The sequence below is a fragment of the Drosophila nasuta genome, chromosome 2R (assembly GCF_023558535.2).
Source record: "Drosophila nasuta strain 15112-1781.00 chromosome 2R, ASM2355853v1, whole genome shotgun sequence".
NCBI classification, from domain to species: Eukaryota; Metazoa; Arthropoda; class Insecta; order Diptera; family Drosophilidae; genus Drosophila; species Drosophila nasuta.
The window spans coordinates 14,036,395-14,062,516 of record NC_083456.1 but is presented as its reverse complement, the minus strand read 5'-3'; the positions used below and the strand labels follow the sequence as shown (position 1 = coordinate 14,062,516).

Genomic DNA, 26,122 nt, shown 5'->3' with positions numbered 1-26,122 from the left:
CCAAAAGATTGCGGACAAACTGGATAATTTAGTGATTAAATATAAAACACTTGATAGACTATGAGGATATGTGAACAAATGATAGCATAAGAGTGACCCGGCTGCGACTTTTATCTGTTGAACTTTTCCATTCTTGTTGTATCCTTTTTTTATTGTTCTTGTTGTTATTGTGGTTGTTGTTGTTGTTGCTGTTACTGTGGCAGCCAGAGCCACCACTCAATTTATGACATTTTGACAGCAGTTGTTGCAGTTGAATCAGAAAGTTGCTCTCCTGAGTAATTGCACAGCTTTTTCACTTACAAACGCGCAATTTAGTGAATTGCGTTTTCTGCCTGTGTGTGTGTGTGGCACCCATATACACGCACACCCTATGCACACGCCCACAAATGTTCGTATAAACAAACATAACAGCAGTTAGGTATATGTACATTTAAGCTTTAAGCTGCCAGCAAATTGCAATTCAATGCATTTAAAACAGAGATAACTGAAAATGCATTTTGCAAAACTAAATATTGTGTCTAACACTGAGTTTGTTGAATTGAAATTATTTAAGAATTTGTTGTAGCCTAGTAGGCTAACAACATTAGTTGTATCCTGTTGTTAGTTGAGGGCTTGTTTCAGCAATTACTGTTCGGCATATATAATAACGAAATGAGCCGTGAAAAAGTTTCATAATTCGTTTGTTTTGTAGCAATCCAGCTTTATCCCATGATGTTGCCTTGGCTTTAGTAATCTGTAATAAAAACTTTTCGGAATGGAGCATCATTAATTTCGTTGGAGAGTGCAAAGCCAAAGGCAAAGGCAATGTCAAAATTATAGCAGACATAAGCACACATAAACAGAGAGTGAGTACTTTCGTACTCTGTATCTCTCTCTCTCTCTCTCTGCATATGCGTTGAAATATATGTATATATTTTCGTATATATTCTTGCAAGTATTTGACTTGGCGTCAAAGTGAGCAAAGCACATACAGTCTTGGGGATTGTGAAGTACGCTCCACGCATGTGTGTGAGTGTGTGGGTGTGATATTAATTCAACAAATTGTTGTTTAACAAGATGAGGAGGTACACAGGCACACAGGTACACAGCCGCTGTGCGTCGCGGCAGTTAAAGTGTGTAGTACCCTCGTGAACTCCCGACCTCTCTCACTACTCGTCAAGTATTCGCCGTGTTAATCGCTTTATGTGCAGCGCGTAGATGTCTTATTTAATGCAGCAACTGTGTGCGTGGTGTGTGTATGTGTGAGCTTGTGTGTGCGTATTTGTGCGTACAACAACCTAGGGCAATATACGCACAGCTGCCAAAATATCTTACCTTCATTTCATGAAATGAAACAATTAGGACAAAAAAGTTGCTTCGTGTCTGCTGCTCGTTGGAGCTAAGGACACTGTTTGTGTGTGTGTGTGTGTGTGTCTGCTTGGGTTTGGCTCTCGGATACGTAACCCTTTTTTTATAGCTCGACAAACATGTGTATGCTTGTAAACAAGCCAGCTGTATACGTATAAGCATACTTATGTATCTGTCTCTGTGTATGTGTGTGTGTGTTTGCCTGTGTGCGTTTAATGACAAAATAATTAGAAAACTTTTTGTGTACTTTGTAGCTGGAGCTGTGTTGATGTGGCTGCTGCTGCTGCTGCTGTCTGCCCGCACGCCTACTTGGCTTACCGCCCCCGGTCGTCCCTCGAGTGTCCTCCCCACAGCATTACCCCATCAATGTCACCGCCAATTTGCTACTGGAGCATGCCTCTCGTTCTCTATCCCTGCGAGTGTGTGGGAGTGTGCTTATGTTTCTGCTACTTTCCCTTGGGTCTGTGCAACTAAATGCGATACTTGAATACAGTCGCACACACATTTGCAAATTGTCCTGCACAACAACAATTGTAAGAAGCAAGAAACAGAAGAAGAGGATGCTTTGGCAATTACCTGACGAAGGCTATAGCATTGACACTTAAGTGAAACATCATAGCGAGGGAGGAGCTGAGGGGGGAAGAAGTGAAGGAGGCAATTCAAATGCTATGTTAATGTTCAATTTTAAGTAACGCTGACATATTTCACTTTGACACTGCGTAAACCTCTTCACGGCGTATGAGTTATTTTTATGTGCGGTTGGGCTCGCTTTTTAAAAGGCAAAGGAAAACGCTCAAAGAAATCTCAAAAACATCCCCACACACACACGCATTTTATGGCTCTTGCTTTGAGAATCGCTGATTTGCTATCGATTTTTAATTAGCATTGAATTAATGCAATTAATAGTTATTAAAACCGAAGAGTTCAGTCGAGTGTGGCTAATTGCTTAATATGTAAACACACAGGCTGCGATTCTCAATTGCTCTGCTCTGCTCTACTCAGCGCTGGCGTTTTATTGAACTTGGCAGCTGGTGATGACAGAGCTACTTGGCATTCAGCTATTAAATACTTGAACATATGCCACGCATAGACTACTTAACTGAGAGCGAAGAAGAGTCGCAAACATTTGATGCAAATGTTGTTGGTAAACAGGTTGCTAGCCAAATTGAATGCTAGGTAAACATAATATATGTCCAAGAGCACGCCACGCCACTCGACTGACGACTGACTCCCGTTCTACTCACACTCTAGCTCTCAGTGGTGTCTGGCAATCCGTGCTGGATGGCATTGCCGTCAGCCGGCCCACATAGCGTATGCGTAACGCAAGAGTTGCTAGTCACGAAACTGGCACACACACACACACACAAACAGGCACACAGCATAGCACAACGTGGCAGCTTTCAAATGGCTAAACTTGGGTATTTTCCTGGCCGGGTTGCCGGCTTGCCGGATTGCTTGCCAGCTTGCCTGTGTGCGTGCAGATGTTTTTATTGGAGTGCGTGGCAAAACACTTTAACTTGCTCCAATGCTCAAATAGAAACTAGGCTACGTCGATGTCGATGTCGACTGAAAGGGCCACTCACTCACCACTGGGATGGGCTAAGAAGGGCAAACAACAAATGGCCAGCAGTTGTTGCCTGAAGTAAAACGAGACAGCCAACTCGTATGCAGATCTAACTGATCTATTTAACTGATTACCAAGACTTAAATTAAGAAACCAGTTCATTTTGTAGCATATTTTGTATGTGAGCTCTGCTTAGGCTCATACACAATGCGGAATTCGTGTACGTTTTATCGATAGACTACTGCAGAGCTAGAGCTAAAAAGCTAAAAATAAGGTAAAGCTAGCCATTAAATGCTTAAAAGGCAGCACCAAAACCCACCCATCCAGTAACAAACCACCGCAACGTCCATATGTTCCTAAGTATTTGCGGTGGGCGGATAGCAACAACAACAACAACAACAAAAAAAAAGAAGAAAAAGTGAAAAGTTGATTGCAAACTTTGTTTGGACCACGTGTACCGACTGTGAGTTTCAGCTTTTAGGTCGCCAGTTGATTTTCAACAGTTGAGTTGAGTTTATTTTGCTGCTCAACGGAGAAAGAGAGAGTGGTAGCGAGAGTTTTGACCAGGTGTGCAGAGCAGCTTCATAGCTTCCTAGATGCTTATATGCAACATACTATATGCCAAGCAGGGTATGGAACACATTTTTACTGCGTGCCTCTGCGATACCAGTCGTTTCTTCTAGCCATTCTGCTTGGCCAAGTCGAGCGTGAAATGTTGATGAAGTAACCTGCAACTAGTTACATGCCACACACACACACACACATTGCTACTGCCTCTGCTAGTGAGTGTTAAGCTTCCAAAAAGTTTTGTTCAGTTCGGTTGGCTTTGTCTAAGCGCAAATTAGTTGTTCTGCAGGTGAACAACAAAGGGACCATGTTTACAACGTTCGGTATTATTTTTTAGTTTTTGCGTACCTTTTTTTTAATTTTTTTTTGTTCTTTTTGCTGGGCAACAAATGGCCAAAAGTTTATGTTGTGCATAAAACAAATTTATGTATAGTTAGCTGCTTGTTGCACTTTTTTATGCCACTTGTCCCATATGCATATAAATAAAGCGATAAAAAAATTTCACCAAAAATACATAGCAAAAAAAAAGAATGTTCAAAATGCAGAAGCAGAACAGCAAAAGTTTTGCAACTAGAGCATGACATGATGCAGAGCCACAGCCACAGGCAGAGCAACAGCAGCAGTAGCAGCTACGGCAATGGCAATGGCAACAGCCACAGGCAGCAACATCATCAGCAACAGCAACAGCAACAACTATAGACACATGGATGCACCGTTACAAGTACAACTAAAATAACTGCCAAACAGGATTCAGTTGCAAGGACAATATAACCATGTTAAACAACAATCAGAGTGGAAATACAAACCACTCGCTGGTAATTTTGCATGCAACGCTTAATGTCTGTGGCTAAAGTGGCGCTGATTTCGGCAGACAACAACATTTTTTTCGTTACTTTTTCAGCTCTTCATTCAATTTTTTTTTTGTTACGTTTCGTTTTCATACCATACTACACCAGCCACCCGACAAAACTTTAGCGACATAGTTTCGCCCGCGGCAAACAGCAACGGCAATGCCAGGCAACAACTACAACGGCATCAAATTAAACGAAAACTATACAACATTTGCTGCAGAGCGGCGTTGGCGCACTCGAAAATTTGAGTGAGTGGCTGCCTGCATTAAAAATCAGCCAGCCTGCAGTCAAAAGGGGGGAGCAGGGAGCAGGGTGGAGACGAGGCAAGCCGGCATGCCAAAATGAACAACACTGTGGCGGAATCCGAGCTCTTTGGAGCAGTTGTTGTTTTTGCAGCTACTGCCGCGTTGTCTAAAGTTTGAAGTGCGCATAATAAGGCAGGCAGCGTCAGGGTGCAGCCAAACTATGGCAAATTAGTCGCTGCGGATAGTGGGCGACAGGGCGTTCACATGCAGGAGCTGGCCAGCAACAAAAGACGCAAAAAAACGAACGCCAAAAAGTAGGCAACACTTTTGCTACAAACGCCCTGAAAGGGATTTCCAAATAGGGGTAGGTCGTCGTTGTTGTTGTTGTATGCTTACTTTTCTGAAAGTGAAACTAGTATCACTTTCATTACCAAATTGTTAATGAGGCCACCGGGCATAGCTTAATTATAAAATAGGTCAAATGCTGATGCTGCTGCGTAATATCGAGGGGAATAATGTGAAATTTAGTTTTCTTTAGGGAGCTTTACAAAAAAAGTTTACGTATTTCATTGCAACATGCACAGCTAATTACTACAGATCAAGTAATTTATTAAGGCGGTTAATAATATGCTACCGCATTTGCTTTACGGTATTAGCGTAAGTCTCCTATCCACTCGCAAAAGCAACTCGTAATTAACTCTTAATTCTGTATCTCATTCACTCACTATTTTCTTCTTTTTTTTTGCAGCTTGTTGAAGGATTATGTGCAACCGCGTAGCGTGGCTGAGAAAAAAGAACCAAATGAAACGCTACGGAAACTGAACAATGCAACAATTTGCGCACAGTACACACCTCAATATGCTGCAGCGTCAGCAGCAACTGCATAAAAGTTATGCTCAAGGCAAAAACTGTACATGAAACAACTTAATTAGTTGTTGTGTGCCGAGTAGAGCAAAAAGCCGCGCGAGCATTGAAACCAGCTGCGAAAAAGGGAGCTGACGGAAAACTGGGCCAACTAGACGGAGTGCATAGAAGAGAGAAGACGGCGAATTACAGCGAATTCCAAGAAATATTTGTTCATTTTGCTTCATTAGTGTTAGCGAGATGTTTGGGGCCAAAAAGGGCAGCGGCTGCAACAGCTCCAGTCCGTCCAAAACTTTGAGCCCAACCGCCCAGTGAATAATTGTGTGAATTGGCTTCTTGTGCATGAAATTGAGTGTGCGTGTGTTTTGTGTGTGCTTTAAGCGCTTAAGAAACAAGTACTACAAAGATAAATAACGCGAATCGTGAAACGAAAAACTTAAAACAGCAAATACAAATACACGGAATATATATTCTAATGCTAAACACAATGGATTTGCTGAAATTGAAGGCTGCGCCAGTTGGCGATGCAACTAGAACTGAAAGGAGTTCGCGCACTTCCGACATTGCAAGGACTTCCACTTCCACAATGCACGTAACAACTTCCTATCGTTACTCCTACGGTGCCGGGACTACTTCATTCGCCTGGCAGCGCTATTTGGCGCTATTCACATTGCTCTTACTCGCAGCGCACATCAATATTACTTCCGGTCAAATCGATTGGGATGACGACGATGATCCAGGTGAGTAACTGCCATCATGCAAAATGAGAGTGTAGCTAGTGTAACAAAACATTCATCGCACACATCGAACAACAAAAGCCATGCTCTCGCCATTGAGTACGGGTCGCCACACCTAAAGCGCTTTGATTTGCATAAATTTCAGAAAACTTTTCCCAATGCCAGACAATACCAAATAGTTCAGTGGAAAATAAAGAACGAGAGAAAGAGAAAGCTGTGGATAAAAACAGAAGAGAGATAGAAAGAGGGGAAATGTTTGAGCCAAAAACAGACAGCAACAGAAGCGATTTTCAATTGGATTTTGGTTATGTTTTTGTAATTAAGTTATATTGCCATTACGTATACGCCCTGAATGCCGTCTATGCTTCCAAGAGAGTCTTTTAATTAATCGCAGATTTATAGCTTGAGGTAGCACGAGTATTTGTAGCTACGGTTATATATGTAGGTATGTATGTATAAATGGTATTTTAATTATTCAAAAGCTACAATTTAAATATTTAATGAATTCATAAGTCTGACAGTTTAATTGCAAGAGTTTGCCATAACTTTGTTGTGGGTGCGCCGGAAGTGGGGCGAACGCGGGTACTCGAAACACAAGTGGCAATGCAAAAGAGTGTGTGCGGGGAAGGGAATCGGGGGACTCTGTAGGCGATACTTTTATTTATTTACATTTCAATTTGTGTGCACCCAGGCACTGAAGTGTGGCAAAAATGTGGCTGTAAATCGATAAATGATGCCACAAAGCCGGAATTTAAAATAAAAGACACCATCAATCGATATGATGGCTACAATAGTCCGATTTTAAAATGAGGTCTGCAATCCCTTAAAGAAAATGTGTCAAAGAAGTCTGAGTCAATTAAAAAATCATATAAACGAATTCATGTTTAATTGTTTATAATTAATTATTGCTAAAACGGAAGAAAACAATACTTTTTTATGTCTGATTCTATTTTACAAATTTAATCAGCGTAAACAAAATCATTGGCCAGATTATAATCTGATATCTAAAAAACATTGACCTCTTTAACAATGTAATATTAATGTGGCTCATTCAGAATTGTTTTTTTTTTGCTTGTAATTATTGTTGAAATGAAAGTTCTTTGTGTGCCAAAATCACGGACATTGTCTCATCTATCGATTTTTCCCCATTGTGCGGAATATAACACACGCTTTTAAGCTAACGATGCAAACTGAAAATGTTGACAACAAACATTTTTCAAGCTGTGCACACGTTGTCCTTTCTGTCGCTTTTTCTGTTGCCATTATTGTTGTTGCTGTTGTTGTCGGTGTTGATGTTGCTGTTGTTGTCTTCGTCGTTCCGTGAGGTAGACCAGCCTTGAACAAATATACAACTGCACACAGCGTGTGCTGTGCCACCATCAAACCGTTGAGTTGATGGCCCGGTGGGCTCTTCGTTTAAATATAAGCAAAATACGAGGAATGGAGGCGGCGGCCCGCTGTGATTCCATTTTCGCTTGCTGTTTACAACATGGCAACGTTTTTCGTTTGAAAAATATGATTTTGCATAAATTTTGATACGAACACCGCGCTGCGCGGCGTGGTGTGGTGTGTGGTGAGTCAAGGCAAAAGATAAGCGAAGGCATTAGTTACGTTTTCTCTTGTGTTTCAAAGCGACATCCCGTAGATTTAAGAATTTGACGGAAGTACAAAAATTATGGCATCAAACCCGTGTCCAGCAGCTGAATACTGCGAAATGCTCTCTGTATAAACAATTGAAGTGAGAGAATATGAAATGCAAATGTAAATGAATTTAGATGCGGAATTTTCGATAAAAGATAACGAAAGGAACGGTCTATTTTATTATTACATGGGTAACACTTTGACATATCCGTCCATTGCTCACATTTTATGGGCGCAGGGTATAAAAGTCACAAATTTTCGCAAGAGCAGAGCAGAGCTATAAACAACAACTGACTCGCCACAACCAAAACCGAAACTGTAAAATTATGAAATCATAAAAATATTTTTACGATTACATAAAAACTTGCGAATACGGAGGCGTGGCTCCGCCAGCCTAGACACCAGCCGTGTCGCATAGCAATTGCGTGATAGCACAAAATTTAACTTTAGACGTACTCGACTCCCCAACTATGACTTCATTAATTATCAAACAGCCGAGCTTGAAAATGGCAAAGAGTCGTTGCGTCTAAATAGTTCTGCCCTACCCAAGCCGCCATTCCCCGTGGCCCCTCTCGGTCCTATAACTGTGTTTTTTTTGGCACCGCCGCAGGAGCAAAAACTCAACGCCATATATTCGAATTACGCATGCCACCACATGGTGGGGAGAATATTTTTGGGAAGGCAAAACCACATTTGAACGATTCCATTAAAACAGTGTGTGGCACACACATGTGTGTTTATATGTGTGGGCAAAAAGCCCTATTCCCAAAATGTAGTAGATGTGTGGCTTTAACCCTTAGCCGCTTAGCTTCCTTCATGGCCATAATTCATGTTGTTTTCATTTGTTTTGATTAGCAAATGAATGCCGCGCGATCTTGGCTCTCTGCAGTTGAATATTGTTTTCTCCATTGAGGTAGGGAATTACCGGGTAGTATGTTACGAATACGAGTATATGAAAATATGAATATATGGACATACTATATAATCATAACGTGACTCGAGTAGGCCAATAAAATTTGACTATTTTTACACACACTTTGATACTATCTGCTATCTCGTTCTCACTCTGTTGCGCGCACTGTGCGTGTTTCACTTTGCCATGCAAAGCACAACCTGTGAAACGCTCTAACTACTTACACAACACAACACAACATAACAAAACACAGCACAACACACAAAATTTTAATTTATGCCGCGTTGAGTGCGTTATGCCCCAATTCCTAGCGAGGAGTGTGCCACACACTTTAGAATACATACGACTCTCACAGATATGTGCTGCCTTCTCAGATATGAACGTCGACCCAGCTGTGTGTGCTAATGAGCGTAGGAGTGTGTTTTTGAGTGTGTGTATGTGTGTGTGTTTGTGTCTGTGTCTGTGTATATTGCTGTTATAAGTCAAACCTCAAATCGGCACTTCTGGCGCGCGCTCTATAGCTCATTTTGTTGTCGTTCTCTCGTTCATCGTCGTCGTCGTTGATTGTTGCCACTGTCGCTTCTATGGCGCAACAAAATGTTGGATTTTCCTTAAACACGCGATATTTCTGCCTCTGATATTAGAAGAGGAGGAGGAGGAGGCAGATGTTTGGTGGGGGAGGGCGAGAAAATGAGGGGCAGCCACACAGAGACGCGAATACGCGTATGCACAAATTATAATTCATATTACATATTTGATGAAACACATTCAATCATTCGCTTTTCTTTGCCTGTTTGACTGCCCGCCAGAAGTCAAGCCAATAATTACGCACATTGTTGCCGTGTGGTTATTTTTAATGATAAATGACCTATGCCAAAGTGTTGGTAATTTTTCGGAGCTTACACCAAAAATTTAACTTAAGGGCTGTTTATTTGTTAGCTGGCGCCTCCTCTCGGCTAAAGGGAGTGGGCTGTGTGTGTTTGTGTGCGGTGTCTGTGGGCGTGGCACTAATGTTGTGTCAAAAATACTTGGCATTTCCCCAAGACGTAGTCATACACAAACCATACTTGTCGTATACTCGTATGCGTTTATTAATGGCCAAGCAGCAGCAGCAGTGACAGGGTTAGGAGAGGGGGAACTACATATGCTAGCACAATTTGTCATTTGTCAGAACTTAATGCAGTTACATAATAATTAACTCTGCAATTTGAGATATGGCGTTTTGTCTCTTAACACATGTCTTTGCATTGTTCTTACAAATAACTTTGATCTCAAGACATCAACTTAAGCAGTTCACAAATTAATTAGCAATTGCTAGATTTCCAAATATACTTGACGAATTTTCAAATTCAGTTAAAGTTTTTGGCAAAGGAATGAAAGAAGACTTTAAGCTTGAGCAAGCACAACTCTTATTACAAGGAGCACACAAAACATAAAAAAAAGAAAGCAGAAGGAAAGAAACCATTTTGAATGCCATGCAAAATATGATCTCAGGAAATTCGCTTGCTACATTCCATTCGCAGTCGGAGTCGGAGTCGCGACAGACGACGACACGCTGAAACATTTCGTTTTTGTGGAACGTATAAATTTTCTATTGATTTATGCCAAGTTTGCATGGCATTTTTTCCGTTTTGCATAATTTCTGCTGTTGGCCAAATTGCAGTGCGCACACAAAGCCTGGATATGTCAGAGCAGATACGGCTTCCATAGCAAAGCGATGGATTCAGCAGAGAGAACTTCAACTAGAGCAAACACAATGGTTGTGCTTTGACACTATGCAGTAGAAGGCCTTTAACGAGAATTTGAATTTGTCCAACAAATATTAATATAAGGAAATGTTACAGCCATGTAAACATTGCCTTATATTAATATAATATAATGTTTAAATCGTGAAAACATTTCCTTTTATTATAATATAATATAATGTTTAAATCTTGAAAACATTTCCTTATATTAATATTTTTTTTTTAAAATTGTAAATTGAATTATTTGTAATGAATACAATTTAACTTCGTTGGTAATATTTTATATAATTTTCTTTTGGTTTCTACCCTTAATTTTTTTTTGTTTACGTTTTTGACAAATATTAATAAATATTGCTGTGCCTCGGCACTATAAAGCAGAAAGGTCTTTAACGTGAATTCGAATTTTTTAAATGTAAAGATATGTTAAAACCGTTTACTTCATAGCTAAGCTTAACTTCTTTGCAAATATTCTATATCGTTTTTACCCTCAAAATTCAATATCCAAGAGCCATTCCTAAAATCTAAAATTCAGTAATCAATTTTCCTTCACACTTTTGACAAATATTGATAAATATTAAATAAAGAAAATATACAATTCGAAAATTACTTTGGAATGTTAACTTGCTGCTGTCAAAACTAACTTTAAAAGCTCTAAACGCTAAAGTTCAACTGTCACAAAAGTCTAATGTATAAAAAAAAAGAACATCTCAAGTACAGAGTACTTAACCCATTGTGCAATGCGGTAGTCTTTTCGCGGCGGACTCTCAACTGCTACTTGCCTCCAAATGCCGAACACGAATACAATTGTGACTGCAACTGTCGTAGTTGCAGAAACGGCACTTTTAGTGGCCGTGACAGTGGCAGTGGAAGTGGCATGAACTGCGTTGATGGAGTTATCCATTTATGCTGGGGATTTGCATACAGCGAACAGCGTGCATTGTCTGTGATTGCCGCTGCTGCTAGCCGGAAGCGGCCAACGAGACGCTGACACATGACATGGAAAAATGAAAAGGAAGTCCCTCCAGCCAGTCCAGTTCAGTCAGCTGGCCAGCTGGCTTCGGGGGCCAGTTGACAGAACTAGCTCGCTTGTCAGACGCTTTGCTGCGACATTTTCTATATATCACATGTAAATATGACGGCCTACTATTTCCTGCTATGCCAAAAATGCAACACTGCTTAGTCCATGACTAACTGTTCCAGTTGTTGTTGTCGTTGTTGATGTTGTTGGACAGTAGCGTGCGACGCACAGTTAAAAGTCCAAAAGTCAAAACCATGTTGCACATTCATCATTTAAAGTAAACAATTTTTGATTAATCGCCACCAACGCTCGTGGCACGACAAGCGAGACGCGACCGGCGAACGGGGACTCCACGGTGTGCACTTCATGCAACATTTTTCCAATTGCTGCCAACACAAACGGACAACGCAAAAACAACGACAAAAAAAAAGGAGACTCCACTCTCGAGCACGTACGATAAAAAGAGTCCCCAAACAGAATCCATGAGCGGAAGAAGAGCTGCACCGAACACAAGGACAGACACAAGAACAGAAGAGTGGTCTTCTCTACACATGTATACAAATTGTAGTTGCAGCTGCGCCCATTGAGAGCGACGACTCTTGGTTTTGACTCTGTTTGCCTTGGTGGCCAACTGGCTGGTTGGAAATTTGTAACATGATTGCTGACCACCATGCTCATACAGTCAGACAGTCAGACAACAGCAATTTCATGGCACAAAAACAAGAACAACAACAACAACAACAACAGCGGCAGCAGTCAGTGGAGCACTCTGGAAGGTCAGAACGCATTTGACTTTTGCATATTTGACTCTTTTCAAATGTGGTTAGTTTTTTGCTGCTGATGGCTAATGCTCTGATGCTCTGACACTCTGATGCTCTGATGATGCTGCCTTATGTTTGGCCAATTTGTGCCGTCAACCGTTGTTAAACTTGCAACTTATCAAACTTATCATAGAACACAGAGGCGGACCCAAGGCCACTTAATGTGGGTCTCCTTTGTGAATTTCAATACATATTAAACGGGTTATGCCGCAAAAGGATTACAACACTTTGGCCAAAAGCATATCATTATGCTTAAACAATTTTTTGACAACTTTATTAGGTTTCGTTTCGTTTTGTGCTCAGACAAAGTTGACCCAAACACAGACCCAAAAGGGTTCTCTCATCTCAACTTAACTCATCCCATCTCGTCTTCTCTCCTTATTCCTTATGTTCACTGGCGAAACGCAAACGCAAAACCAAACGCACAAGCAAAGGCGTGCGAAAAATTCTAAACAAATAAATAAGACAAGCTTGTTGCAAAGGGGCAGCAGCCAAGAAATTGCTATGCGGCATGCGTTAGCGACAAAGCAAAAGCAAAAGCACAAGCACAAGCCAAGAAAAAAAAGAAACTATTTTATAGCTGCTTCGTGTTGTCGTCAAGGTTCAGGGCGGCAGCAACATGCACTGGGGAAATGGTTAACAAGGATGCCCGCTGCTCCGCGACTCCTCGACAACTTGGCGAATAAGTCAACGCAGCAAAATGTGTCAAAATGCGCAATTTATTTAATTTTTAGCACACGCTCTGATATAGGATAGACTTAAGCAGCTCCATCTCCGAGTGAAGTCATTTTCATACTTACTTTTTTGTTGTTGTTGGTGTCTTTGTTTTTTGTATTTTCTTTGCTTTTGTTTTTGTGCAACTGTGTGTGTGTGTGAGTGTGTTTTTATTTCGATTCGACTTGACGCTATTTAAGCGCAAAACTTTTAAGTTGCTGGGGCAAAAGTTTGTGAGGAAAATAAATTGGATTAAACCAAAAAGATGGCACCAGCGCGGCCATAAGGCAACGACACAATGTCCAACAACTTGCCAACTTAGTTTGTTTTTATGCTGCTTTTCAATCCCATTTGCCCATTTGGCCATTTTGCTCAACCCGAAAGGTCTGTAAAGAATATTTTTTTCTTTTTCATTTTTTGCAGCTTTGTATATTTTTTTTATTTTTGTGTGTGCACAAATGTAAAATGGAACTAAAATTGGTAAAATGCACGTGGCTCCCAGAACTTTTAGAGTGCCCTGTGTGTGTGCTCGGGTTCAACTCATTAGACAAATGAAGCCAAACTAAACGTACTAAGCGTATGTTTACCCAAAGTATTGGCCAAAAACTTTATGATGCCAGCAGAGCACAGCACAGGAAAATGTGGCATGAGAATTGAGATTGGCGACAGCGACAGCGACTGCTGGTTGTTGGTTGTTGGTTGCTGGCCCCGATCGCCAAATCAAATAGGGCAACAAAAAAGTTTGTTGGTCTGACCCCAAGCCCGAATAACCATAAATGTCAAAGTCAGCCAAAAGTTTGCATAGTTTTTGACTTTCAGCAGCGACGGCAGTGACCAAAGCGAGGTCTGCTGTCGCTTCATCTCTCTAGTTGGGACTGGGGTTGGGAAGGGGTCATATGGTTGACATATTTGCTGGGGGGATTATTAATTGAAACAAGTTAATTTGCGCTGAATATTGCCCAACCAGCAGACACAAGACATCGCACACACACACACACACACACACATACACACACACAAGTTCGAGTAAAGCCGACAGTGTCAAAGCAGTTTACCAAAGGCTCTGCCACGCCCTCTCCCCCCGCACAAGAGAGCCAACTAAGGGCTGGCTAACAAGCTGCACAAAAACGACAAACAGCTAAAACTGGCAAACAAAAAGCTGACACAAAGTTATTAAGAGACATCATGGTTTCTCTCTCTCTCTCTCTCTCTTGTTTCTTTCTGTCCTGCTCTGTTCCGAGTTGTTCTGCTCGGCTCTGTTCTGTTTCGTTATATGCCAAAAGGATAAACTTTTCATATGCTTTTGAATTAAACACTGGCTTGTGTTTTTTTCTTTATTTTTTTGTTGTTCTATATGTTTATTTGGCATATGCATATCTACTGTAGATAAAGTTTTCTCTGTTCGCAACAAAAACAACTTATAATTAGCATTTAAAGACAAGACATTTCGGTCAAAGTTTTTTTGCTTGCTACAAAACAAATATACCACGTTAAGACTGTACGGATAACTTGTAGAGCCGACAACACTCCGACATGAGGTCAGTAAGACAGGCAATTAGAGCTAAAGATAATGGGCGCCGAGCTCCAACTCCGACTGTCTGCAAAACCCCGAAAATCTGCCTTAACAAATTTAAACCGAAATGCTGCAAGCTCAGCATACTTTTCTGTATACATAACATATATCTGTATGTATAACATTTCCTGTATATAGTTATAGTTTGGTCTCATTATTTATGCTTCAAGTTATGCTGCTAACAGCACATAAACTGCCGACTGCAGCACCAACCAACAGCAACAACAGCAACACCGCCAACACCAACTCGTCTCCTACCTTCTTCGCCTCCTTCTCCTCCTCCACAGCAGCCTTCCTCTCATAAAACCATAGTAATCCACCGCAGCTACGGCAGTCGCTGTAAATAAGTACTAAACTTTACCACGGTTGTCTGTTTTTTGTTGCTGTTGCTCCTGCTGCTGTTGCTGTTGCCGATGCCAAGGCGCAAATGTTTTGTGAAATGCGCTCAAGTCATAAATTTTACACAACACTAGCAGCATAGAGAGGGAGCAGGAGGGGAGAACAAAAGAGGGGAGCAGGGCACTTCGCGCCATTGACTTGCATTGACTGGGGTCTGTCTATGTACTTGCCGTCGTTTACTTTCTGTTTCGACTTTTTTGTTGCTTTTGTATTTTGCTTTTTCTATACAAGCAGCCCGCAGCAGCAGCAGCATTGAGATCCTTACTATATAAACAGCAACAGACAACGCTGGAAGCATTTTGCTTTTATAGTTTATTGATGCCGAATGGCAAAATTGCGAGCGTATTGATGCTGAAAATGTTTAAGCTGGCAAATGCGGAGAGCAGGAATAGATCCTCGTCTCTCTCCAAATTGAGGAAAAGTGCTTGCTTGCTTACTGTTTGAGAGCATAGCTACTTATTTATTTAGTTGTTTGTACTTCATCAGGCAGCTCGTAATGTTTGTGATTATCTCTGATGCTGTGGCGTTAAATTTTAAAGCCAAAGCAAGCTGCATGTTGCATGCAGCATACAGCATAGAATGTTGCAACAGCGAAACTTTGCGGACAAGTTGCGGACAGGCTCTTAACCAAAAGCCCCATATGGCGCATTGCACATGGTTGCGGAAATGAATCAAATGGCTGTGTGGCCGGGCAAGTTCTGTGGCATGGTCACAAATATGAATCTCAAAGTTGACACACACACACAGAGAGAGAGAAAGAGGGAGAGATGGAGATAGATGAACACACACGCAGAGTAAAAGTATCTGGTATATGCGCTTTAGAATTTTCCAACTAATCGGATTCTAATGGCAAAATAATTATCAGAAGACTGCATAGTGCCACTCAGACTAATACATATTTAGTGCACACACACACACACACACACACACACACACACACACACACACACTGAGACATACAGACAGACAGACATGCAGTGCATTCATAAATTTGCGAGTGCCATTAGTTTTAGATTTGCGGTTTATGCTGAGGATAACCGCAAAGTGAAAAGCCGCAAAATTTTCAAGTCATACGGAAATGAATGGCTGGCCAGCGACGACGAAAATGGAGTTGAGTCGACTGGAAGCTGATGCCAATGCAGTTACAGCTGACACACACACATACACAGTGACCACAGTGGGGTTAAGGGAGTCATTCATGCATGCGCTCGTTCATGTTTCTGTAGTGTGTTTGCATATTTGCAAGTGTCTGTGTGTGTGTGCTTAAATCTCAATAACAGTTTTCAATTAATGTAACAACAACGCATGACTCTCTCTCGCTCTCTTAATGATGATGTATTAATCGGAGAGACAGCGGAAGGAAGGCAAGCAGACAAGGAGGTGCCTATAAATGAAAAATTGTCAAATGCTCAGGTTATTCGAAAGCTGGCAAGTATTGGCAATTAAGCACAGAAACGGAAACGGAAGCAGCAACTGAAAATGAAACAGAAACAGCAAACGAAGCTGCAGCCAAACCAACCTGAGAGCATTGAGCTCACAACTACAGCTGTAGAGTTGGAGCCACAGATACAACCACAGCCACAAATACACAATAGCAACAATAATAACAACAACAACAACAACAGACTGTAGCCTGATCAGTTCAATAATATTTAATTAAATATTTAAAACCGCTACATAAATTCAAACATTTGCATTTTGGGCGAACAAGGAGTCAAGTGTAAATAATACTAGCAAAATGCAAACTGCAAACTGAAATTTATGCGCATAGACAAGTCTGATTTCTATATGTGTATCTAATTAATATATGCACTTGTATGAATGCTTGTCAATTGATTGTGTTGAGATTATTTTCGATTTGGGCTGCTTAAATGCCACATCTGATGAAATTTCTGTGTTGCTTGAATTGAAGGAGAAACGAGAGAACTGGCGAGGAGTGCCAAATAAATACCCTAGAAATTGTAAATAATTGGTTTTGATTAACAAAAATTAAAAATATTAATTCATATTTCATGAAAGCATTTGCTATAATACTAATAAGCAAATTATCTTATTAAATATTTTTTTATATTTATTTATAAATTTGTTAAAGAGTGGGCGACACTTTGTAGAACTATCCTCTTCACACATTTTTATGTGTTGTAGGGTATAAAAAATCAATAAGCCTAGCGCAAATGTGGCAACTGAATTAACTCCATTCCGCACGCATGGCACTCAGGCTAGGGGGAAAATAAAGAGGGAGGCAAACAGTCAGGCAGGCAGGCAGGCAAAACTCGTCCCATTGCCAAGCCAAAGGCCTCATGCCCCTTGGCGAGCGGTTAATGCGAAAATTCAATTAGTGGCATAATTAGTTGTGGCAAGCATTGAAGTTCAGATTTTTTGGCAGCTTCCAACAGCAGCAGCGGCAGCAGCTAGTGAATGAACAAAATGAACTGAATGGCCATGATGATGGCTTGGCCAGCAAAAAGCTTCTGCAATTCCATTGGACACTGCTGTGCTGAATGCTTTTGTTGATCTTTTCCTGGTGCTGGGGCTGCTGCTATTTTTGCTGCTATTGCTATTCAGTGTAAATTTCCTTCATTCGTAACGCTTGATTAATGCTTCTTAATTAATTCAAGCTAATTTACGAAGCATTTGCTGCCGTAACAAGCTCAAACGCAGCTTGAAAAACACATACTCTCGTTGCTTTAAACCACAAGAAATTTAAGAATCCGTAGCTGAAAATACAGCACCAAAAACCAAACCTAATTCCAGCCCGAACCGAACATTGGCGCATTGGTGTTAATTAACTAAATGCAACAGCAATAAAATTGATTGTTTTCACTTTGTTTGCAATGCAAATTGCTCTGCCGCGTGCTGTGCTAACTACGGCAATGTTCGGCAATGCAGGGAGGATGGGGACTAATCCCAGTGGCAACAACCAAAAACGTTGAGGACACCCAACGGAAATTTCCGAAAATTGTTTAGCCCCAAACGGAGCAGAGCAGAGCAAGCGGAGCAGAGCGACGGCCAATGACGTTTTTACTAAAATATGCGCGGAACTGCGGTTGTGCCAGTTTGGCAATTGCACTACAGCAAATTTAATTATAGTTTAAGCCAGAATACACAAAATACACACACACACGCACACATACAGTACTTGCATATGGCATATACACATATATAGAGAATATCCCATGATAGAAGAGGCAAACAGGAGGCAAGTCGCGAAACAAGTCAAATGGCAAGTCACGTTTCAATGGCTAATGAGGTCATGTGTAAGAGCCAATGGTGGCTGCGGGGCCAAGTGTCTGCCATTCATTGCTGTGTGATGTGATGTGCTCGGCTCTTCTCTGCTCTGCTCTGCAGCTCTCAACTCTCCTCTCTCTCTCCTCTCGCCAGACAGTTCAGTAAGTATTGTTGCCATTGTTGACTAGGTACAGTTGTCATTCACTGGCAAGCACGTTATAATAATGAGAACGTGCAGCGCCAAAACAACGTCAGCTCCCGTTGGATGGCCGCCCGTCCGTCTGAAGTGCCGGCGACGGATATCTGGCTGAATAACTAAAGTTAACACTAACTTGGCAAACATATAAACATGAAAACGTTCTCTGGCCCGGGTCCAGTTTGACGCCCGCACTTGCCAGCCAAAGTACAATATGTCAACACGCACACACGAGCACACAAGCTTATTCAACATGCATGTCTCTGTGTATGTGTGTGCAATGTATAGGCATATAATTTCAGCTTCCGCCAGCATACACACACACATGCACACAAGCAAACACGCACGCACACCTTTGCGTCTGTCCTTAAACTGTTTGCATTATTATTGCGGTGAACATATTCCCGTAGCGTTGTCGTTGTGTTTGCTGTGCCCATTTGGCAGTTGCATTGCAATTACAATTTCCATGCTGTTCTTCTTGTTTGTTATTATTTATTTAGTAATTTTTCAGCACACGATGGATGACAATTTTAATTCGAAATGTGCTCCTCCTTATGCATAACTCTTAATATGTACAGAAATGTTAATTTGCGAGTGCATTTGCAATTTATTAGATAATTAAATATCCATTGGCTATTTATATAGCATTAATGCAAGGCCAAAAATCAATCATAGAACGTAGTGTTTAATTTGAGTTGAAAGCAAGCAAGCCTGTAAATAGAATACAAATTATACCAGGACATTTCTTGTACAACGAATTCTTTTAGCTGATTACTATTTACGGAATGTAGTCTCCAAAAGGTTTCAAAATCAGTATATTTGCATTATAAGTTGATTGGAAATATAAAAAGTTTACCTCAAAAAGTTGTCCTTTAAATTATAAAAAAGTACCTTTATGCTTTATATATACAGAGCTTAGTGCAATCAATGGATAAGACACGCTCGAAGTTCCAGCACATGTGTGCACAACACTCACACATACACGCTTGAATGCAGAGAAGCTTACAGATAAACACACACACACACATACACAGACACAGAGCATTTGTCCGTAACTCTAAATGCAAATATGGGCCCCTCGGGTCCGTCCGTTTACGGCGCTTGTTACAGTGACGACACAAAATGAGGTTTCACAAGTGCCCTAGGTGCAGGAGTTTGGAGCAGCCCAATAATGGAGTCACGTCGCAGTTATGAAAAATATGCGATAATCCCAAGTATAAGTTACAAGCTCAGCCCTGATAGAGACGCCCAGCCCCCCACTCCACGGCCAACAAGACATTTCAACGTACTTGAAAAGTTTCTTATCAGCGGCCAAACAAGAAATGAAAAGCAGCAAAGCCATTTGAAATGTGTGTGGCATATGTGTTGTTGCAGATAGAAGTCGTTTCATGCCAATGTGAGAGACAGTGAGCGAGAGTGAGTGAGGCAGCATGCTTGGCAATTAGGCAGAAAAGTTTTTAATGTCTGGCCACTGTACTGGGCCATAATTTGATAACGCCAAAAAGTGAACCGAAAGTGTTTGTAGGCAGCAATAAATTTGCATGGCATGGAAAATTCATTCAACCTGCTGCCGGCGAGATAAATTCACGTGCGACGTGTTCAGCACGTGCTTAAAATGCTTAACAATCTCGATATTTTTTTCGAAAAAATTGCACTCATTTTTGCGAAAAATATATATTTAAAATATTATGGGCGCAGAAGTGATGGCCGAACAATGAAGGCGGTGGCCCAGATAATCAGGAAGTGGCGGCTTATTGAGCGCACATCAAAAATTGATTTGTGCCTGAAACTCCCAACTTCCCCTTGTCACACGCGTTGCGTCTTTCCAGCTCTTGACAATCGATACAAGCTGTGTACGTGATTGTTATTCTCCGTGTGCTGCTGCTTGCATTTTGGAGCCAAACAATAATAATTCATAATAATAATGCGTGTCCTTGTAAAGGCTTAACGCGACACATTTAAGCGAACTTCCTGCAGCTGTAACTGATAGCAGTTGAATCCCCGCACATCCATTCCAAGTGGAAATCCCTCAACCAACAGGCAACCTAGCTTCCTTTTCTCTCTTATCAATATGCATACGCCCTAAGTGGCATCATGAAGTGCCTTGGTGATGGCGATGGCGATGGTGATGGCGTCTGGTTTCTCGTTTCTGCCTCTACGCCCCCACAAAACGAACTGTATGAAGTACATATCCTTTCTGCTTTCTGCTGTTCTCTCAACTATGCGTTTTTCTTTTCATAAATTTTTGAGTGACATTTTTGATGACACCCGAGCTTTGTGCGCCGTGTTCTCGGCGGGGGCAACCGACTAAAGGCACCTGTCACCATGGCCAAATGTTGCGTGGCATACTTAAGCGCCGAGTGTTTAGATGTCAACACACCGAAGCGGCGGCTTATAAAAGACACTTTTCCGACATACCCTCGACGTCAAAATAAAATACAAAAATAAACATTAAACAAAAATAAAACGCACAAAAATCAAAAGTTACATAATTTAAAAAGCAAAATTTGTTAGATTTTCTTAAAGTACAATTAAATAAGTGAAACACTCGAGGTGGAATGCAAAGTACAAGAATAATGTAATGAGATCGAGGTGGTATACCCTTTCACCTGAACTGCTAAATAGGCAAAAATGTTGAAGGCAATTTTTGACTTCGTCGCTGGTGGTGTGCTGCTTAAGGAGATTATCTGTGAAAAGGTTACGCGTTATGCGTTATCACGTAACATAAAGCGTAATCTCAAGCGCGTGGTTTGTATTTAAGTACATGGCCAAAGTAGATTGCTGTTTAAAATTTGATGCATGCCAACGATGGCAAGCAACGCGGGCGTTGTCATTTCCTTCCTTCTTTGTCTTTGTGTATTGCGCAAAAATTAAACAGCTCCCCCAATCTCCCAATCCTCCAATCCAAACGCCAACGCTTTAAATTGTGCGTGGGCGGCAACCTTGAAAGCCGCGAAGTTGGAGCAAAAAATCAATTGTGTCTAGGTGCGCGCGAGCTGCGCTTTATTCAATTTTAACAAACCTAATAAATGGATGTATAGCATGGCGTATGTGGGTTGTTTGGATGGCGGACTGTCATGTTGTCACAGCACAGAACAGCACAGCAGAGCACAGTAGAGGAGGATGGAAAATGCGTGTGGCGTGCTGGGTAAAGCAGACGACGCTGCCACGATTTATGCGCCTTACACGTTAAGCCAAAAAGTATGCTACATAAGCTGCAAGCAGAGGCACCAATGCCGCATATGTTTGGCTCTTCGGTAAGCTGAAATTCAAATTTTTACTTTTGCCTTTAGCAATGGCAATGGCATTGGCTTCAGCTTCGGCTTCGGCTTCAGCCTCGGTGCCTGGCATTGCCTCCGCCTGCGGCACTGCGGTGTGGATGGCAACAAAAGGGGTTGGCTTAAATGCGCCACGCCATTTGTCAGTGTAATAAAATCAAACACAGCGCTCTGAAAACCTCAAAAACCGTACAGTTCGGTAAGCGTTAACACAGCAGCAGGTCGAGGAGAGACGACTGAGCACAAGCTATTGAAAATTTATATTGGCCGCATTTGTAGCTTTTTGGCTTGGGCATTACCTTGAGCGCTTTTTGAAGTTTTCACATTTATTTCACTTGGCCTGGCAGTGGCAGATTTCATCCAATCTTTGTAATTGTATGCACTTCGTTTTAATGCGCTTTCGTGTCACTTTGATGCCTCGCCCACGTTTTACCTCGACCTGTCCGCAGTTCCATTACCAAGCCAAGCAAAGCTAAACCAAACCAAACCAAAGTCACTGCCAACACAAGCAGTATCAGCAACAGCAAGTGGCATGTGGCATGTGGCATGTGGCAAGTAGCAATGGGGCAACACCAATCGACCTTCACTCTCGCATTGGCATTTGCAAAGCACATGTCGATATATTTTTACGGCGCAATTTATTGCGGCAATTTCTCGCGCCCAAATGCAAATGCAGACGCGCTACGCGACCGTCGCTGTTTACATTAGTTATCAGGCTTATTTATGGCCATACGACGGCAACTCACACTGCGAGAGAGCTCTGAATGCCACTGGCAACCACTTGACTAGAGTGCTTGACGCTTTAAAAATGAGCCAGCGACTGCTGCCAAGTGCCTATTAAATTAAGTTTAGTGCCGCGATATGGCCAAGCCTTTGTCTTAGCCAAAGTTAAAGCCATGCCCAGCAGGCGGCGGGGGAGCAACATTGAGAAATCACCAAATAATTGCGACGCTTACACTTTGTTGCTGCACTGGGTTGACGCTTATCTCTCGTGGCAACATTTGCAACAGCTACAAAACTGTGGCAAGCTCGCTTATTCCTATGGGAACGGAGCGAGGACGGTGACGAGAACGAGGATAAAACGAGGCAACGACAAATTACAAATTCAACAAGCGCCAAGTGGACAACCCTCATTAATTTTGGACCCTGTATAGAGCGACCAAGTGAAGGGAGCGGCAAAGTTTTCTATTAAAATTAATAATGTTGCTAAAAACAAAGCAATGACAACACCAACAACAACAGCAACGACGACGACGACAACCAAAGCAGCAATTACAGCAACAACGAGCTTGTTAAAAAATTGCCGCACAGCATGAGCCAGGCTTGAGACTTTAATAAGTTGCGTGATTTGCTTTTGTGGACCGTTAAAAATTTATCAACAAACAACGTCAATAAAACCTCAAAAGAAAATGACCAAAAGGTGTCTATGCCAACGACGTAAACTGAACCTAGGCAAAAAGGTTAATAACAAGCAGCAAGCAGAAGCGGCAAATTGGAAATTTCCAACAAAAATAATGATCGTCAAATTTAAACGACACGAACTCAAAAGTTTGAGAGTTGATCTATTGATATTATTATCGTGCAATATTTTAAACAGCGCCTGTAAAAACGTTTTTAATTGAAAATGAATTGTTTTGCAGCCACACTTTCTATCAATTAGGCTGCAGCATACAGATTAGACTACCACATTAACATGAACATCGGCTGTGGTATTTAACAAGGCGTATGCGTAATATTGCTGTGGCAACAGGCAAAAGGCGAGACCACCCACATGTAATTGAAACTGCCAGCAAATAATGAGGGGAATGAGTAAAGTAAAATAATTAGCGTTATGTTATTTTGTTTGTTTCTGTGTTGCCACAATAGCTTGAGATCTGTCGACCTACCCGGCCATATTACTTTTAGTTAATTAATTGAGTTGCTCGTTATGAATACTTCATAAAGTACGACAGATATCAAGTTGGCCAAACAACCGCAGGTTACCTGCAGAAGAAACTGCCCACTCCTCACATTCATCTGTATATGTATGCGTTTGTTATGTGTGTGTGTGTATAAGTAGGTAGGTTTGTATGTGGGCAAGTACGCGCTTTAATTTAACTACGCCCAAATATTTGAGTCAATTTTCAAGTGCCTCGAGACTTGGCCTTTGTCTTTGCAAGCGGTGTGTAAATAGCGCCTCGGTAAACAAAAGCAGCAAACAAGCAAAACAAAAAAAACAACAAAAAACAAATAGGAAAGCTCCATCCAAAAGAGAACAACAATAAAATACCCTATGAAAACAAAGAAAATATTGACAGGGAAAATAATGTAATTTATAATAATCATAAATATATTTAACAATTGGAAAATGATTTCATCTGAAAGCCGGACTCTAGCATACCCCTCTCAATCGGTTTTTTGATTAGAGGGTATCGCGAGCAGAGACGATGCGAAACGCTGCCAAGGGTCCCAAACTGGAAAAACAATCAAAGAAATTAGCAAACAGCGAGAATAGCAAGCAATAAAAGAACAGAGAAGCGGAAGAACATAACGCAATGCAACTACATAAATAATTTAATATTTCCACTTCACTTGCTGCGCTGCTTTCTGCTCTTTTCTCTTCTTTTGTTCATCTTTTGGTTTTTCGTTTTTTTTTTTTTCTTTCTTTGCACTTCGTTTGGCTCTCAGCGACGCAAGCAAAATAAGCAATCGAATGCTCAGTTAAATGTAAGAAAAATCAATTTTCCAAACAATTTTACTGTGTGACCCGCCCCCCACTCCCAATCCATGGCCCTGAGCTGCCATTTTGTTATGGGTTTTTATGCACTTGTCGCCGGCTGCGGGCAATGCTCTTTTTTTCGTTTCGTTTCGTTAGGTTTTTTTTTTGTTTTACGTTAGTTCTTCTTGTACTCGGGTACTCGTTCTCCTACTTTGGCATATTCTCCCTCCTCCCCTTTCGCTTGCGAAGCGTGACAGAGGAGGCAAATCATCAGACACAGAGCAAAATCAATCGCCAAATCACTTCAGTGCGTCGTTCCATGCCAACGCAGTCGTCGACGTCGACGTCAACGTCGTCGTCGTCGTCGCCGGCGTTTAGATGAATATTTTCCTTGTTCTCTTCGTTTTTCTTTCTTCTCGCTTGGGTTTTTCGGTGCTTTTTTTACTCAGTTTTGTTTTTGTTTTTGTCTCTAGTTCATTGTTTGCCTTTTCAGCTGCTTCAACTGCGGCTGTTGTTTTGCATTGTTTGCTCACCGAACCACTGTACCCAAAATGGCAGGCTAACGATTCCTCTGGGCCCGATTTGGCGAGCGAGACAGAGAGAGTGAGAGATAAGCGTAGTCGCTCCGCTTCATCCTGCATATTGGGTCCGCATCTCAGGGTTCGGGTTCGGGTCCGGGTCTGGCTCCAGCTCCGGCTCCGACGTTAGGCGCTTCAATTGTGTCACGCATGCACGCACGTTGCTTCCGTTTTTCCGGTTGCCGGGTTTGCTATTTTTTCCTGCTTCCTTTCTCTTTTTTTTTGCGTCCACTCACTGCTACTTATTTTGTGCTCCTACTCGCAAAATAAAGAAAATGAAAATAAGAGCAAACGCAACGAGGAACAACAACAACAGCAAGAGAAGCGCAACATCAACAGCAAAAAAAAAAAAAAGAAAACAGAGAGAAAGCAGCGGCAGACTGGAAAATTTGCATGTTTAGAATGTTTGGACATGTTGAAATCTTCTTGGGAGTTCCTTGTGTTGCCAACTTTTTTCTCTCTCTCTTCTTGAAAATGAAATTTGCATCTGACAGTGACGTAGAATTGGAACTGTAACAAGGGAATATTGCTTCGGTGTTACTTTTAAGCACGCCAAAAGATATATTTATATATTCAAATTTACACAATCTGGACAGGCGCAAAAAATATGATGTTTTTACCTGGCACAAAAAACATTTTGTTCGTTCTATTTAAAAGTAAAATATTCCAAAATTTTCTTTGGCTGCTACCTAAAAATCCTTTATAACTCCGCCCATATCTGTAAAATCGCATTTGTCTGAAGTGTAAACATGCATGTGAAAAAAGCACGAAAGGGTAAAAGAGAGCGAGTTAGGAGCCAAAAACGGAAAAAAAAAGAATTGTTTGCCACGAAACGAAGCAAAGAAAAACATGGGACAGAGGACAGAGTACAAACGAGACACACGCCCAAGAATGTGAGCACGTGTTATTGCATTTTGAGGCGATTTACATATGTATGTACGATGTATGTACATTCGAGTATTTCCAATACTGCTAACAACAGCCAACAACAAAAGCTACAAAAACAGCAGAGAAGAGAACAGTGTTTTAGCCCTTGGCATTATCGATTGTGAGCAGTCAAGAGTAATAAGTGGAAAAGTTGGACTATGACTATTTCTGGATATTCATCTGGAGGCGATTGCCAAGTCATAAGCGGAAGATGCTAA

At 41.4% G+C, this 26,122-nt stretch overlaps 1 protein-coding gene across 1 annotated transcript in view; it reads left to right on the top strand.

Annotated features, from left to right (window-relative positions):
* LOC132783907 (uncharacterized) overlaps nt 1-26,122 on the top strand; it is an 81,475-nt gene that overhangs the window by 12,683 nt on the left and 42,670 nt on the right. The window contains 1 exon segment of the mRNA XM_060789218.1: nt 5,323-6,178. Within this exon segment, the coding sequence (XP_060645201.1) occupies nt 5,914-6,178 (265 nt within the window). The 5' untranslated portion in view covers nt 5,323-5,913.